Source organism: Strigops habroptila, unplaced genomic scaffold, assembly GCF_004027225.2.
Source record: "Strigops habroptila isolate Jane unplaced genomic scaffold, bStrHab1.2.pri NW_022045639.1_ctg1, whole genome shotgun sequence".
NCBI classification, from domain to species: Eukaryota; Metazoa; Chordata; class Aves; order Psittaciformes; family Psittacidae; genus Strigops; species Strigops habroptila.
The window spans coordinates 46,105-58,966 of NW_022651115.1; the positions used below are offsets into that span (position 1 = coordinate 46,105).

Genomic DNA, 12,862 nt, shown 5'->3' on the forward strand with positions numbered 1-12,862 from the left:
GTCTACGACAACCAGGGGCTGGAGCTCAACGTCCTCAAGAGCTTCTCCAACGTCCTTCGCCTCCAGTTCCTGCCCTACCACTTCCTGCTGGCCACCGCCGTGCGTGCCGCGGGCTGGGTGTTCGGGGGGGGTTGGGGCTTCTGAGGTGGGTTTGGGGGGGTTTCAGGTATTCTGAGGTGGTTTTGGGGTGCGTTTGGGTGTTTCTGAGGTGGTTTGGGGTGGGTTTGGGTGTTCTGAGTTGGTTTTGGGGTGGGTTTGGGGGGTTCTGAGGTGGTTTTGGGGTGGGTTTGGGGTGATTCTGAGGTGGTTTTGGGGGGTTTTGGGGGGGCTTTGGGTGTTCTGAGGTGGTTTTGGGGTGATTATTGGTGTTCTGAGGTGGGTTTGGGGCGGGTTTGGGTGTTCTGAGGTGGTTTTGGGGCGGGTTTGGGTGTTCTGAGGTGGTTTTGGGGTGGGTTTGGGTGTTTCTGAGGTGGCTTTGGGGTGGTTTTGGGTGTTCTGAGGTGGTTTTGGGGTGGTTTTGGGTATTTTGAGGTGGTTTTGGGGTGTTTTGGGGTGGGTTTGGGTGTTCTGAGTTGGTTTTGGGGTGGTTTGGGGCGGTTTTGGGTGTTGTGAGGTGGTTTTGGGGGGGTTTTGGGTATTCTGAGGTGGTTTTGGGGTGGGTTTGGGTGTTGTGAGGTGGTTTTGGGGTGGGTTTGGGGTGTTTTTGGGTGTTCTGAGGTGGTTTTGGGGTGTTTTTGGGTGTTCTGAGGTGGTTTTGGGGTGTTTTTGGGTGTTCTGAGGTGGTTTTGGGGTGGTTTTGGGTATTCTGAGGTGGTTTTGGGGTGATTTTGGGTGTTCTGAGTTGGTTTTGGGGTGGGTTTGGGGTGGTTTTAGGTGTTGTGAGGTGGTTTTGGGTGTTCTGAGGTGGTTTTGGGGTGTTTTTGGGTGTTCTGAGGTGGTTTTGGGGTGGTTTTAGGTGTTGTGAGGTGGTTTTGGGGTGGTTTTGGGTGTTTCTGAGGTAGTTTTGGGGTGGTTTTGGGTGTTCTGAGGTGGGTTTGGGGTGTTTCTGAGGTGGTTTTGCGTGTTCTGAGTTGGTTTTGGGGTGGGTTTGGGGTGGTTTTAGGTGTTGTGAGGTGGTTTTGGGGTGGTTTTGGGTATTCTGAGGTGGTTTTGGGGTGGCTTTGGGTGTTCTGAGGTGGGTTTGGGGTGTTTCTGAGGTGGTTTTGGGTGTTCTGAGTTGGTTTTGGGGTGGTTTTAGGTGTTGTGAGGTGGTTTTGGGGTGGTTTTGGGTGTTCTGAGGTGGTTTTGGGGTGGTTTTAGGTGTTGTGAGGTGGTTTTGGGGTGGTTTTGGGTGTTTCTGAGGTAGTTTTGGGGTGGTTTTGGGTGTTCTGAGGTGGGTTTGGGGTGTTTCTGAGGTGGTTTTGCGTGTTCTGAGTTGGTTTTGGGGTGGGTTTGGGGTGGTTTTAGGTGTTGTGAGGTGGTTTTGGGGTGGTTTTGGGTATTCTGAGGTGGTTTTGGGGTGGCTTTGGGTGTTCTGAGGTGGGTTTGGGGTGTTTCTGAGGTGGTTTTGGGTGTTCTGAGTTGGTTTTGGGGTGGTTTTAGGTGTTGTGAGGTGGTTTTGGGGTGGTTTTGGGTATTCTGAGGTGGTTTTGGGGTGTTTTGGGGTGGTTTTGGGTGTTCTGAGTTGGTATTGGGGTGGTTTTAGGTGTTGTGAGGTGGTTTTGGGGTGTTTTGGCGTGGTTTTGGGTGTTCTGAGTTGGTTTTGGGGTGGTTTTAGGTGTTGTGAGGTGGTTTTGGGGTGTTTTGGCGTGGTTTTGGGTGTTCTGAGTTGGTTTTGGGGTGGTTTTAGGTGTTGTGAGGTGGTTTTGGGGTGTTTTGGGGTGGTTTTGGGTGTTCTGAGGTGGTTCTGGGGTGTTTTGGGGGCAGAACGCCCAAGGCTTCCTGCAGTACCTGGACATCTCGGTGGGGAAGGAGGTGGCGGCGCTGAGCACCCGCGGCGGGCGCCTGGCCGTGATGGCTCAGAACCCGGCCAACGCGGTGCTGCACCTGGGGCACGGCAATGGTGAGAGCTCCTGGAGCTTGGGGACCTCGCGGAACCCCCCCTTGAGCCCCCCTTTAGACCCTTAGAACCCCCCCCCAGATCTTTGAACTCCCCTTTACATCCATGAACACAACTTTAGATCCTTCAACCCTCCATTAGATCCTTCAAACCCCCCCAAACCCCAGGGAATACCCCAAAACCCCCAAGGAATCCCCCCTAGATCAGGGAACCCCCTTCCTAAATCCATCAAACCTCCATGAGACCCTTCAAACCAGCCCCAAAACCCAAGGAGCACCCCCCTAGATCCTTAAATCCACCTTTAGATCCTTCAAACCCTCCTTAGATCCTTGACACCCCCCAAACCCAGGGAGCCCCGTGTTAGATCAAAGAACTCACCCCAAAACCAAAGGAATCTCCTCCTAGTTCCTTGACCCCCCACTTAGATCCAACCCAACCCATTGCATGATCCCAAGGGTGCAACCAGGTCCCTGCTCCCATCACACGGTGCTTTGTTGGTGCATCCAACTGAAGCCCAAGACCTAGACGAGCTTGAAGGTCCTTCCAAGCCAACCCATCCCATGATCCTATGGGTGAAATCAAGTCCTAGATGGTCTTCAAGGTTCCTCCAACACAACCCACTCCATGATTGAATGATTCCATGACCCTATGGGTGACGCCAAGTCCCGTCTCCCACCACATGGCATCACCCAAGTGAAGCCCAACACCTCGATGGTCCTCAAGGCCCTTCCAACCCCGTGGTCCTATGGGTGAAACCAAGTCCCTGCTTCCATCCCATGGTCCCCTGTTGAAGGCCAACACCTCGCTGGTGCTGAAGGCCCCTCCAACCCACCCGCCCCGTGTCCCCCCAGGCACGGTGACCCTGTGGAGCCCATCGGTGCCGGAGCCCCTGGTGCGTGTCCTGTGCCACCGCGGCGCCGTGCGGGCGCTCGCCGTCGATCCCAGCGGCACGTAAGCGGATGGGGCGCCTCCAGGTGTCTCCTATGGGTGCTGTGGGGTGGCCGAGGGTGTCACCTGCATGGGGGGGTCCCCACAGGTACATGGCATCCGCCGGCTTGGACCGCAAGCTCCGGGTGTTCGACCTCCGCACCTACAAGGCGCTCCATGACCTGGTCCTGCCTTTGGGTGCCGCTCACCTTGACTTCAGCCAACGTGGGCTCTTGGCCGCCTCCTGTGGGGACGTGGTGCAGGTAAATCCCACCCCTAGACCAAGACCTAGATGGTCTTCAGGGCCCTTCAACCCATTCCACGATCCTTTGGGTGAAACCAAGTCCCTGCTCCCGCTTCATGGTCCCTTGTTGAAGCCCAAGAGCTCAATGGTCTTGAGGGTCCTTCCAACCCAACAACGTGGTGTCACCCACAATCCTACGAGTGAAACCACGTCCCATCTCCCAACACAACCCATTGACCCCCCCAAATGACATGGGTGACCCCCCAAAAAGGTCTATAAGGAGGTGGGGAAGGAGCTGCCCACCCAGCCCTACCTGTGCCACCGGCCACCGCGGCCCCCCAGCGCCCTTCGCTTCTGCCCCTTCGAGGACGTCCTCGGCGCTGGTCACGCTCATGGCTTCACCAGCATCTTGGTGCCAGGTTGGTGACACCCCCAGCGCCACCCATGGGTGCTAAAGGGGGGGTCGGACACCCCAAAAGCACCCTTTGACCCCCCCATTTAGGGGCTGGTGAAGCCAACTTGGACGCGCTGGAGAACAACCCCTACCGCAGCCGGCGGCAGCGGCAGGAGTGGGAGGTGAAGGCGCTGCTGGAGAAGGTGAGTATTGAGGGGGGGACACCCCAAAAGTGAGGGGCAGGGACCCTGGAAGTGGAGCTGAGGGATGAGCTCTGCAGGGTGATGCTGGTGGCGCTCTCCAAGGTGCTGGAGGGGCCTCTGAAGCTGCGGGAGATGCCTCCAAAGCTCCTTGTGAACCCCCCAAAGCTCCTCCTGACCCCCCCAGATTGCTTCTTACCACACTAAATCTGCTTCTGGTCCCCCCAAAACTTGTCTGATGCCCCCGACCCCCCCCGACCCCCCCCAAAACCTCTTTGTGCCTCCCCAAACCTCCTTCTGACCCCCCGAAACCCCTTTGTGACCACCCAAAGCTGCTTCTGACCTGCCAAAATTGATTCCTACACCCCTAAATCTGCTTCTGGTCCCACCCAAACCACCTCCTGATGCCCCTAAGATGCTCCTCACCCCCCTTAATCTGTTTTTATGATCTCTCCAATTCCTTTCCTAACCCCCCCAAGTTGCTCCTGAACCCCCCAAACCTCCTTGTAACCCATCAAAAACCCTTTCCTGACCCCCTCAACCCCTTTGTGACCCCCCCAAACCCTTTTGTGGCCTTTGTCCCCCCCAGATCCCTGCGGAGCTGCTCACGCTGGACCCGTCCCTGCTGGGCCGCACGGACACGGCCACCCTGCAGCAGAAGCGGGACGAGCGCATCCAGCGCCTGGTACCACCCTGATGGGAGAAAACACCCCAAAACCACCCTTTGGGGGGGGGCAACACCCCCATAACCCCCCGCAATGGCCTCTGTAACCCCCCCATAGGGCTTCGACCCTCAGGCCAAGGCCAAGTTCAAGCCGCGGCGCCGGGTGAAGGGCAGCAGCAGCCTCCACCGCAAGAAGAAGGTGGCCCATGAGGAGCAAAGGGTGAGTTTTGGGGACCCCCCCGACCCCACTCATTCATGTAAAGGGGTCCCCATATCATAACCCTCCCCCGGCCCCCCCCCAGGCTGTGATCCAGCAGAGTGTGGAGCAGCGGGAGCAGGAGAGGAAGAGGGAGAGGAAGGCGATGAAGAAGACGGGGAAGAAGACGGGGGCCCCCCCCACCCCCAAGCGTGGGGCCCTCGAGCGCTTCAGGAGATGATATGGGGGGGGGGGGGAACATGGGGACACCCCCATGGGGGGGGCCCCAATGGGGGTGTGACACCATATTGGGGTCCCCCAGTGTGTGTCACCCCCATATTGGGGTTCCCCAGTGGGTGTACCCCCATTATAGGGGTCCCCAATGGGTCCCTCCACCCCATATTGGGGGTCCCCTAGGTATCCCTACCCCATACTGGGGGTCCCCAGTGTGATATCCCCCCTTATGGGGGTCCCCAATGTGTCCCCCCTCATATTGGCAGTCCCCCAATGTGTCTGTCCTGTCCCCCCACCCCATTATGGCGGTCCCCAGTGTGGTATCCCCTCTATATGGGGGTCCCCAATGGGTTCCTCCACCCCATATTGGGGGCCCACAATGCGTGTGTGTCCCCATTACAGGGGTCCCCATTGTTGTTTCTCCCCCCCCCCCATATTGGGGGGCCCTAATGTGGGGTTCCCCATTATAGGGGTTCCCAGTGTGTCTGTCCTGTGTTTCCTGCATATCAGGGGTCCCCACTGTGTGTCACCCCCATTATGGGGGTCCCCTGGGTGCCCCCCACCCCATATTGGGGTCCCCCAACATTCCCTCCCCCTTCTGGGTGTCCCCAACCCCCCTTTATTAAAGCCTTTTAGTGCCACCCCCGTTGTCCCTTTGTCACCTTTATTGACCTGGGGGGACCCGGGCAGGGGGTGGGACCGGCCTGGTTTGCACTGGGAGGTCCAACAGCACCAGGTTGCTCCAAGCCCCGTCCAACGTGGCCTTGAAGAGCACCCAAACCTCCTCCCTTCAACCCATTCCCGTGTCCCACCACCCTCCTGGCGAAGAACTTCACCCCAGTGTCCCATCCAGCTCTTCCCGCTGGAAGCCCCCAAACTCCCCATCCCATCCCTCCATCCGTGTCCAGGTCTCTTGTAGCCCCTTCAGGCACCGGGAGCTGCTCTGACGTCTCTATGGAGCCTTCTCCAGGCTGACGTGCTCCAGCCCTTGGAGCAGCTCCAGGGCCTCCTCTGGATCCCATCCCTCTGGATCCCATCCCTCTGGATCCCATCCCTTGGCCTACATCATTCCCACTGTCCATGGTGCTGACCGGGAGTGTTGGCCATGACCAGCTGGTTCCGCACCCATCAAGTCCATGTCTCCCAGTTCAGGCGGACGTTGGGACCACGTCAAAGGCTCCACAGCCCGAGGATGCTCCAGGATCACAGGGATGAGGCTGAGGCTGCTCCCAAGCTCCTTCCAACCCCTTAAACCCTTAAAGAGGGTGATGTTGTCCTGATGGGCACCAGGGACCTCGGTGTCCCCTCACCAGGGCTGGGATCTTGTGCTGATTGTCCCCCTGTGCACACTTGGCACCACGCGGTGTCCTCGTGTCCCTTGATCCCTTGGGAAGATGCATCCTGGAGCTGCAGGATCCTCATGGATACACCCAGCACCGTGCGGTGGCCTCGTGCGCTGAGCCCAGGGCTGCAGCGTCCCCTCGACCACGTGCAATGTCCTGGTGCCCGCTCCGCCGTGTCCTTGCGCTGATGCACCCCAAAACAGCACCTATCACCCCCAAAACAGCACCCATCACCCCCTCACCACCCTCCGCCCCCCCTCGCCGCCATCACCCTACACCTCAACACCCCAAACACCCTCCCCCACCCCCCGCACCCCCTTTTCTTCCCCCCGCTCCCCGTCAGCATCCCCCAAACCCTCCTCATGTCGTCGGGCCGCAGCCCGTGCGCGCTGAACAGCACCTCCCCATAGCAGCACCCATCGAGGGGCACCCGCATGGCACCCGCCACCCTGGCTGAGTGCCGCGGTGCCACACCGGCGCGCCGGGCGCACAGCCCGACCCACACATCCTCTGGGGCGACAAAGGGGACGTGTGGGGCAGCCGCCAGCACGGCCAGCGCCGCCTCGCGCGACAGCACGTAGGCCGTGCCGCTGCAGTACGGGGGGAAGCGGCCGGCGGGGTACAGAGCACCCGGTACGTGGTGCCGGCTCCGGGGGTCCCTGTTGGGGGGCACCCACCAGTGCACCCGCCCCAGGTACAGGCGCTGGGGGAGGTCGGGCGCCCGCAGGTGGCTCGTCAGGGACGGGACGTTGACGAAGACATCGTCGTCGGCCTTGAGCAGGAAGCGGGCGCCGGGGCAGCGCGCGGTCGCCCAGCGCAGCAGCAGCAGCGTCTTCAGGTTGAGGGTGGCGTAAGCGTCGGGGAAGGCGCCCTGAAGGACGTCCCCGTGGCGGCGGGACTCCTCCAGCAGGGCCGCGGCGGGCACGGAGCGCGGGGGCAGCCCCAGCACGAAAATGGTGCGGGTGGAGGGCGTCGAAACGGGTGTTTCGGGGCCGTTTTGGGGCGTTTGGGGGGCGTTTTGGGGCGTTTGGGGAGCGTTTTGAGGTATTGGAGCAGCAGCTTGAGGCATTTGGGGGGCGTTTTCAGGCGTTTTAGGGGCGTTTTCAGGCGTTTCAAGGCTGTTTTGGGCCATTTGGGCGGCGTTTTCAAGTGTTTTCGGAGGGTTTGGGGGTGTCGTCCCCCCCCACGTGTCCCGCACGGCTTGGCGCTGAGCAGCGTGTGCCGCAGCGCTGGGCACCAGGACCAACAGGAACGGGGAGTCGGGGCCGCAGGGCGCCGGGGACAGGAGGATGGGGATGGAGGAGGGATAAGTGGAAACGTTGGTGAGCGTCAGGAGCTCGGCAGCGTTCGGAACGCCGGCGGGGGCGTTCGAAGAGACCGAAACGCTCATGTCAAAGGCAACGCCTGCGGCGTTTGCGTGTCCAGCACCGTTTGAGCGCCCCGCAGCGTTTGCGGAGCCGGGAGGGGCTGCCCCGTTCGCACCCCCCGCGCCCTTCCCCGCGCCCCCGTCCCCGGCCCAAGCCGCCATCGCCGCCGCCAGCAGCTCCTCTCCGCCGCCCCCCCCGGCCAGCCCCAGCCCCAGCAGCGCCAGCGCCAGCGCCGCCGCCCGCCCCGCCCAGCGCCGGGCACGCGCGCAACGGCGGCGCATCGCGAACGGGGAACGGGGCCCGCCCGGACGGGAACGGGCCCGCCCGAACGCTCCCCCCCCCGCCCGTTCCCGCCGCACGGTACCGGGAGCCGCGGCCTGAGCGGGCGCGCCGCAGGGGGCGGGGCTTGGCGGGAGGGGAGCGCGGGATTGGTCGAGAGCAGAGGGTGGGGGCGTGGCTTGGGGTTGGGGGCGTGGCTTAAGGCTCTGAGGGGAGGCCGGGGAGGGGGCGTGGCTTGAGTGGCGATGGACGCCTAGGGCTAATGGAGATGGGGGCACGGCTTGAGGTGGGGGCGTGGCTTGCTGCTGTGGGCGTGGCTTCGAGTATACGCAGCTGAATGGGAAAGGGGGCGTGGCTTGGTTATGGGGGCGTGGCTTCAGGCTGCCGTGGGGGGGGGAGCGGGGGCAGTAAGGCCCGCGCGTGCGCGGCGCTGGGGGGGGGAGTGGTTTGTGCGTCACGTGATCGGCGGGGGGGGCGCGGCCGCGGCCTCAGCGGCGTGAGGAGAGGTGGGAGGGGGCTGGGGTTTGGGGGGGTCTCCGTGGGTTAAGGGGGGTTTCTGTGGGTCAGGGGGGTGTCTGTGGGGTTTGGGGGGGTCTCTGTGGGGTTTGGGGGGGTCTCTGTGGGTTTGGGGGGTCTCTATGGGTCTCCTGCCCCCCCCCCAGCCCCCGCCATGGCCGAGCAGATCCAGAAGAAGCTTCAGGGAGAGTTGGAGAAATACCAACAACTGCAGAAAGGTACCAAAAACCCTTCATGTGCACCCAAACCCCTTCATGTGCACCCAAAAACCCTTCATCTGCCCCCAAACCCCTTCATCTGCACCCAAAAACCCTTCATCTGCACCCAAACCCCTTTATCTGCACCCGAAAACCTTCATCTGCCCCCAAACCCTCCCTCTGCACCCCAAAATCACCCCTCTGCACCCCATAACCCCTCAGAACCCCCCTTCTCCCCCCTTTGCCCCCCAGTCCCCCTTTCCCATGGAGTGCCCATGTCAGTGCCATCACCCCGGGGTGGGGGGGCCCCTCTGACCCCCTGCTTTTGGGGTGTCCCCCCCCAGACCTGAGCCGGGCCGTGGCGGCGCGGCAGAAGCTGGAGGCTCAACTGACCGAGAACAACATCGTGAAGGAGGTGAGAAACCCCCAAACCCCCCTAAAACACCCCAAAACCACCCCAAACCCCCCTAAAACACCCCCAAACCACCCCAAAACCCCCTAAAACACCCCCAAACCACCCCAAAACCACCTAAAACACCCCCAAAACCTCCTAAACCACCCAAACTCACCCCTAAAACACCCCCAAAACCCTCTAAACACCCAACCCCCCCAAACACCCCTAAAACACTACTAAACCACCCCTAAACACCCCTAAAACACCCCAACCCCCCCAAACACCCGCAAAACCCCCTAAAACACCAAAAAACCACCCAAAACCACCCATAAACCATCCCTAAATCCGCTAAAACGCCCCCAAACACCCCTAAAACACCAAAACCCCCCCAAAACACCCCTAAAACACTCCTAAAACACCCCTAAACCCCCTAAATCACTCTTAAACTACTCCTAAAACACCCTACACCACCCCAACCCCCCCTAAAAGCCTCCAAAGCACCCCAAAAGCCCCCAAAACACCCTAAAAACTCCCAAAACTCCTGAAATACCCCCTAAAACACCCCGAAACCCCCCAATACACCCTAAAGCCCCCCCAACACTCCCCAAAAACCTGCCGAAAAACCCCAACACCCCCTAAAATTCCCCTAAAACCTGGCAAAACCCTTCAAAACCCCCCTAAAGCCCCCTAAAACACCTCAAAAACCCCCTAAAACACCCCGCAAAACCCCTGAACCACCCCAAAAACCCCTCCTGGCCCCCCCCAGTGCCCAGGAGCTGGAGCTGCTGGATGCCACCAACACCAGCTTCAAAACACCCCTGAAACCCACCTAAAAGCCCCCAAAAACCCCCAAACCCAGCCCCAAAAATTCCCCAACCCCCCCCAAAAGCCTCTAACCCCCCCAAACCCACTCTCGTGCCCCCCAACCCGCAGGAGCTGGAGCTGCTGGACGCCACCAACACCATCTTCAAGCTGATGGGGCCGGTGCTGGTGAAGCAGGAGATGGAGGAAGCCAAGGGCACGGTGGGGAAGCGCCTGGAGTACATCACCGGGGAGATGTGGGTGCAGGGGGGCGATGGGGGGGGGGGCACCCCCCGACACCCCTGGATCCCCCCCGACGTTCCCTGATCCCGCAGCAAACGCTACGAGCAGCAGATGCAGGAGCTGGAGCGACGCTCGGAGCAGCAGCGGGAGACGCTGGGGCGGCTGCAGCAGGAGCTGCAGAGGGGCCAGGGCAAGGGCTGAGGGGGGGCCTCTGTGGGGACCCCCCCCATGGGGATCCCCCCTATGAGGACACCCCATTTATGGGGTCATTTCTGTGGGGACACCCCATTTATGGGGATAGCTCTATAGGGGCACCTCCCTATGGGGACATTTCTATAGGGACACCCCATTTATGGGGACCCCCCCCAGCCCCTATAATCCTTTAATAAAGGGTTAAAGCTGTTACTGACATGAGGGGTGTTGAGTTGGGGGGGTTGTGAGTGTGGGGACATGTTACATGCGTGTGGGGACGTGTTACATGCGTGTGGAGACGTGTGGGGACATGTCGTGTATGGGGGGCATGTTACATGTGTGTGGGGACATGTTAGGTGTACGGGGACGTATTATGTGTGTGTGGGGACACATCACGTGTGTGTGGGGATGTGTCACGTGTGGGGACGTGTGTGTGCAGGGACAGGCTGGGGTGGGTCACTGGGGGGGGACACTGCGATGTGCCAGCCCCCATGTCCCATATCCCCATGTCCTAGATCCCCATGTCCCACGTCCCATATCCGCATGTTCCCAATCCTAGATCTCCATATCCCATATCCCCATGTCCCCATATCCTAGATCCCCATATCCTAGATCCCCATATCCACATGTCTGCATATCCTAGATCCCCATGTCCCATGTCCCCATATCCTAGACCCTATATCCCATGTCCCATATCTGCATGTCCCCATATCCTAGACCCCATATCCCATGTCCCATATCCGCATGTCCCCATATCCTAGATCTCTATATCCGCATGTCCCCATATCTTAGACCCCATATCCCATGTCCCATATCTGCATGTCCTCATATCCTAGATCCCCATAGCCACATGTCCCCATATCCACATGTCCCCATATCCCATATCCCATATCCACATGTCCCCATATCCCATGTCCCATATCCACATGTCCCCATATCCTAGATCCCCATAGCCACATGTCCCCATATCCGCATGTCCCCATATCCCATGTCCCATATCCACATGTCCCCGTATCCTAGATCCCCATATCCGCATGTCCCCATATCCACATGTCCCCATATCCTAGATCCCCATATCCTAGATCCCCATATCCACATGTCCCCATATCCCATGTCCCATATCCACATGTCCCCATATCCTAGATCCCCATATCCACATGTCCCCATATCCCATGTCCCATATCCACATGTCCCCATATCCTAGATCCCCATATCCACATGTCCCCATATCCCATGTCCCATATCCACATGTCCCCATATCCTAGATCCCCATGTCCCATATCCCCACGTCCAGCCGTGGGTCACCAGCGTTCCCGCAGGGGCTGCCCCGTCCCATGGCCGGGGGGCGCAGGGGGGGGGTGACCCAGCCCCGGCTCCTCGGCCGCGGGAGCGGGGGCCGCACGGTCGCACCCTCTCGCTTGTGGTGCATCACGAGCTCCTCCGGACCCCCCATTCCTGTGCCCTGGCACTGGGGAGGGCTGCCTCCCCATCTCCCGCCTGAGCTTCCCTGCTCCGGTTGGAACCCAGCACCCCCCATCCCACCATCCGGTCCCCAGCATCCCTGTAGAGCCGTAGAGCAGTTATGGTTGGGAAGGACCTTGGGATCTCCTTGTTCCAACCCCTCCTCCTCGATCAGGTACCTGAAAGTCCAACCTGCTGCTTCCCTCCCCTGCGAAAGGGGGAGAAGAACAAGAGAGAAAAGCTCCGTTCTCCACCCGCGTCTCTGTGGGCAAAGAGGCTCATTCCCGAGGCGCTGGGAATGGTGGTGGTGGCACCATTGCGGAGCTCCCCGCGTGCAGGGGACGCCCAGCACCATCCTTCTGTCCTGGCGCTTGGGCGCTGGAGCAGGGGCCGGACATTGGCACCCTCGGACGCGTGCTCCAGGACACCTGAGCACGGTCAGGGCAGGGGCAGGGTACGGATGGGGTTTAGGTGCCACATCCAGGAGGGGTTGCCGTGGTGGTGGCACCATCCCAGAGCTCACGTTGTGCAGGTGATGGTGGGAGACCACGTTTGATGCTGGTTTGGAGCCCCACTGATCCCGGTTGAAGGTTTGAGCCAGGCTCAGCTGCTGTGGGCAGATGAGGAGCACGCGGCGAGCGCCACAACGGTGCCGCCAACACAGCAAAGGTTCGGTAACCACCACACATCAACAGCACAAACCAGCGCCAAAGGACCCAATAAACCCCAGAGAACTGACCCTGGCGAAGCCCAAGAGCTCAATGAGCAACTTAATGACCCATTGGGCCTCATACAGCCCAGGCAACACCTACAACCCCTGGGGCAGGGGTAGGGAGAAGCACCAGGAGGGATAGAAGGGGCAGGATGAGCCACAGCCTCTTCTCTTTCATGTTTAATGTCTGTAGCACACAAAGAGAGAAAATGATCGTTTTCTAAGGCTCAAACACCAGCACTTCCTCCAGGACTCCATCTGCTGCCTCAGGAATGGGATAGGGAGGTATCCGTGCAGAGGTCTCCATGGGTAGGTGATGCTCGGGACCAGCTTTCTGTCCTAGTTCGATGGGCATGGGAGGAGGAGCTGGACGTTGCATTGTTATCAGTGCTCCAGCACAGCCGGTGCACCCAGAGGCTGAGCATGGCAATGGGGTTTAAGGTGGCAGACAAGGGTGGAT

General features: G+C 60.2%; 3 protein-coding genes across 3 annotated transcripts; 2 read left to right on the top strand and 1 right to left on the bottom strand.

Moving 5' to 3' along the window:
- On the top strand, positions 1–5,538 carry WDR46 (WD repeat domain 46; the record flags this gene model as incomplete). Its single annotated transcript, XM_030475476.1, has 9 exons — positions 1–99; positions 1,906–2,041; positions 2,890–2,989; positions 3,075–3,228; positions 3,481–3,628; positions 3,712–3,806; positions 4,393–4,488; positions 4,586–4,687; positions 4,770–5,538. Coding segments are annotated over 9 exons (1,065 nt in total), but the record flags the coding sequence as incomplete, so codon positions are not given.
- A 15-nt stretch (positions 5,539–5,553) lies between these two features.
- B3GALT4 (beta-1,3-galactosyltransferase 4) lies at positions 5,554–7,719 on the bottom strand. Its single transcript, XM_030475470.2, has one exon. It carries the CDS (start codon positions 7,628–7,630, stop codon positions 6,479–6,481), a length of 1,152 nt encoding a protein of 383 aa, XP_030331330.1. The 5' UTR covers positions 7,631–7,719; the 3' UTR covers positions 5,554–6,478.
- Positions 7,720–8,293: 574 nt separating this feature from the next.
- PFDN6 (prefoldin subunit 6) lies at positions 8,294–10,446 on the top strand. The gene is made up of 5 exons (XM_030475472.1): positions 8,294–8,392; positions 8,549–8,620; positions 8,944–9,014; positions 9,927–10,051; positions 10,130–10,446. Exons 2-5 carry the CDS (start codon positions 8,557–8,559, stop codon positions 10,236–10,238), a joined length of 369 nt encoding a protein of 122 aa, XP_030331332.1. The 5' UTR covers positions 8,294–8,392; positions 8,549–8,556; the 3' UTR covers positions 10,239–10,446.
- The last annotated feature ends 2,416 nt before the right edge of the window (positions 10,447–12,862 follow it).

Bases quoted from the DNA above. Each gene is read 5' to 3' on its own strand.
- B3GALT4 (XM_030475470.2), bottom strand. From the start codon at position 7,630: ATGAGCGTTTCGGTCTCTTCGAACGCCCCCGCCGGCGTTCCGAACGCT.
- PFDN6 (XM_030475472.1), top strand. From the start codon at position 8,557: ATGGCCGAGCAGATCCAGAAGAAGCTTCAGGGAGAGTTGGAGAAATAC. The intron at 8,621-8,943 runs GTACCAAAAACC...GTCCCCCCCCAG, and splicing joins ATACCAACAACTGCAGAAAG to ACCTGAGCCGGGCCGTGGCG. The intron at 10,052-10,129 runs GTGGGTGCAGGG...CTGATCCCGCAG, and splicing joins GAGTACATCACCGGGGAGAT to CAAACGCTACGAGCAGCAGA.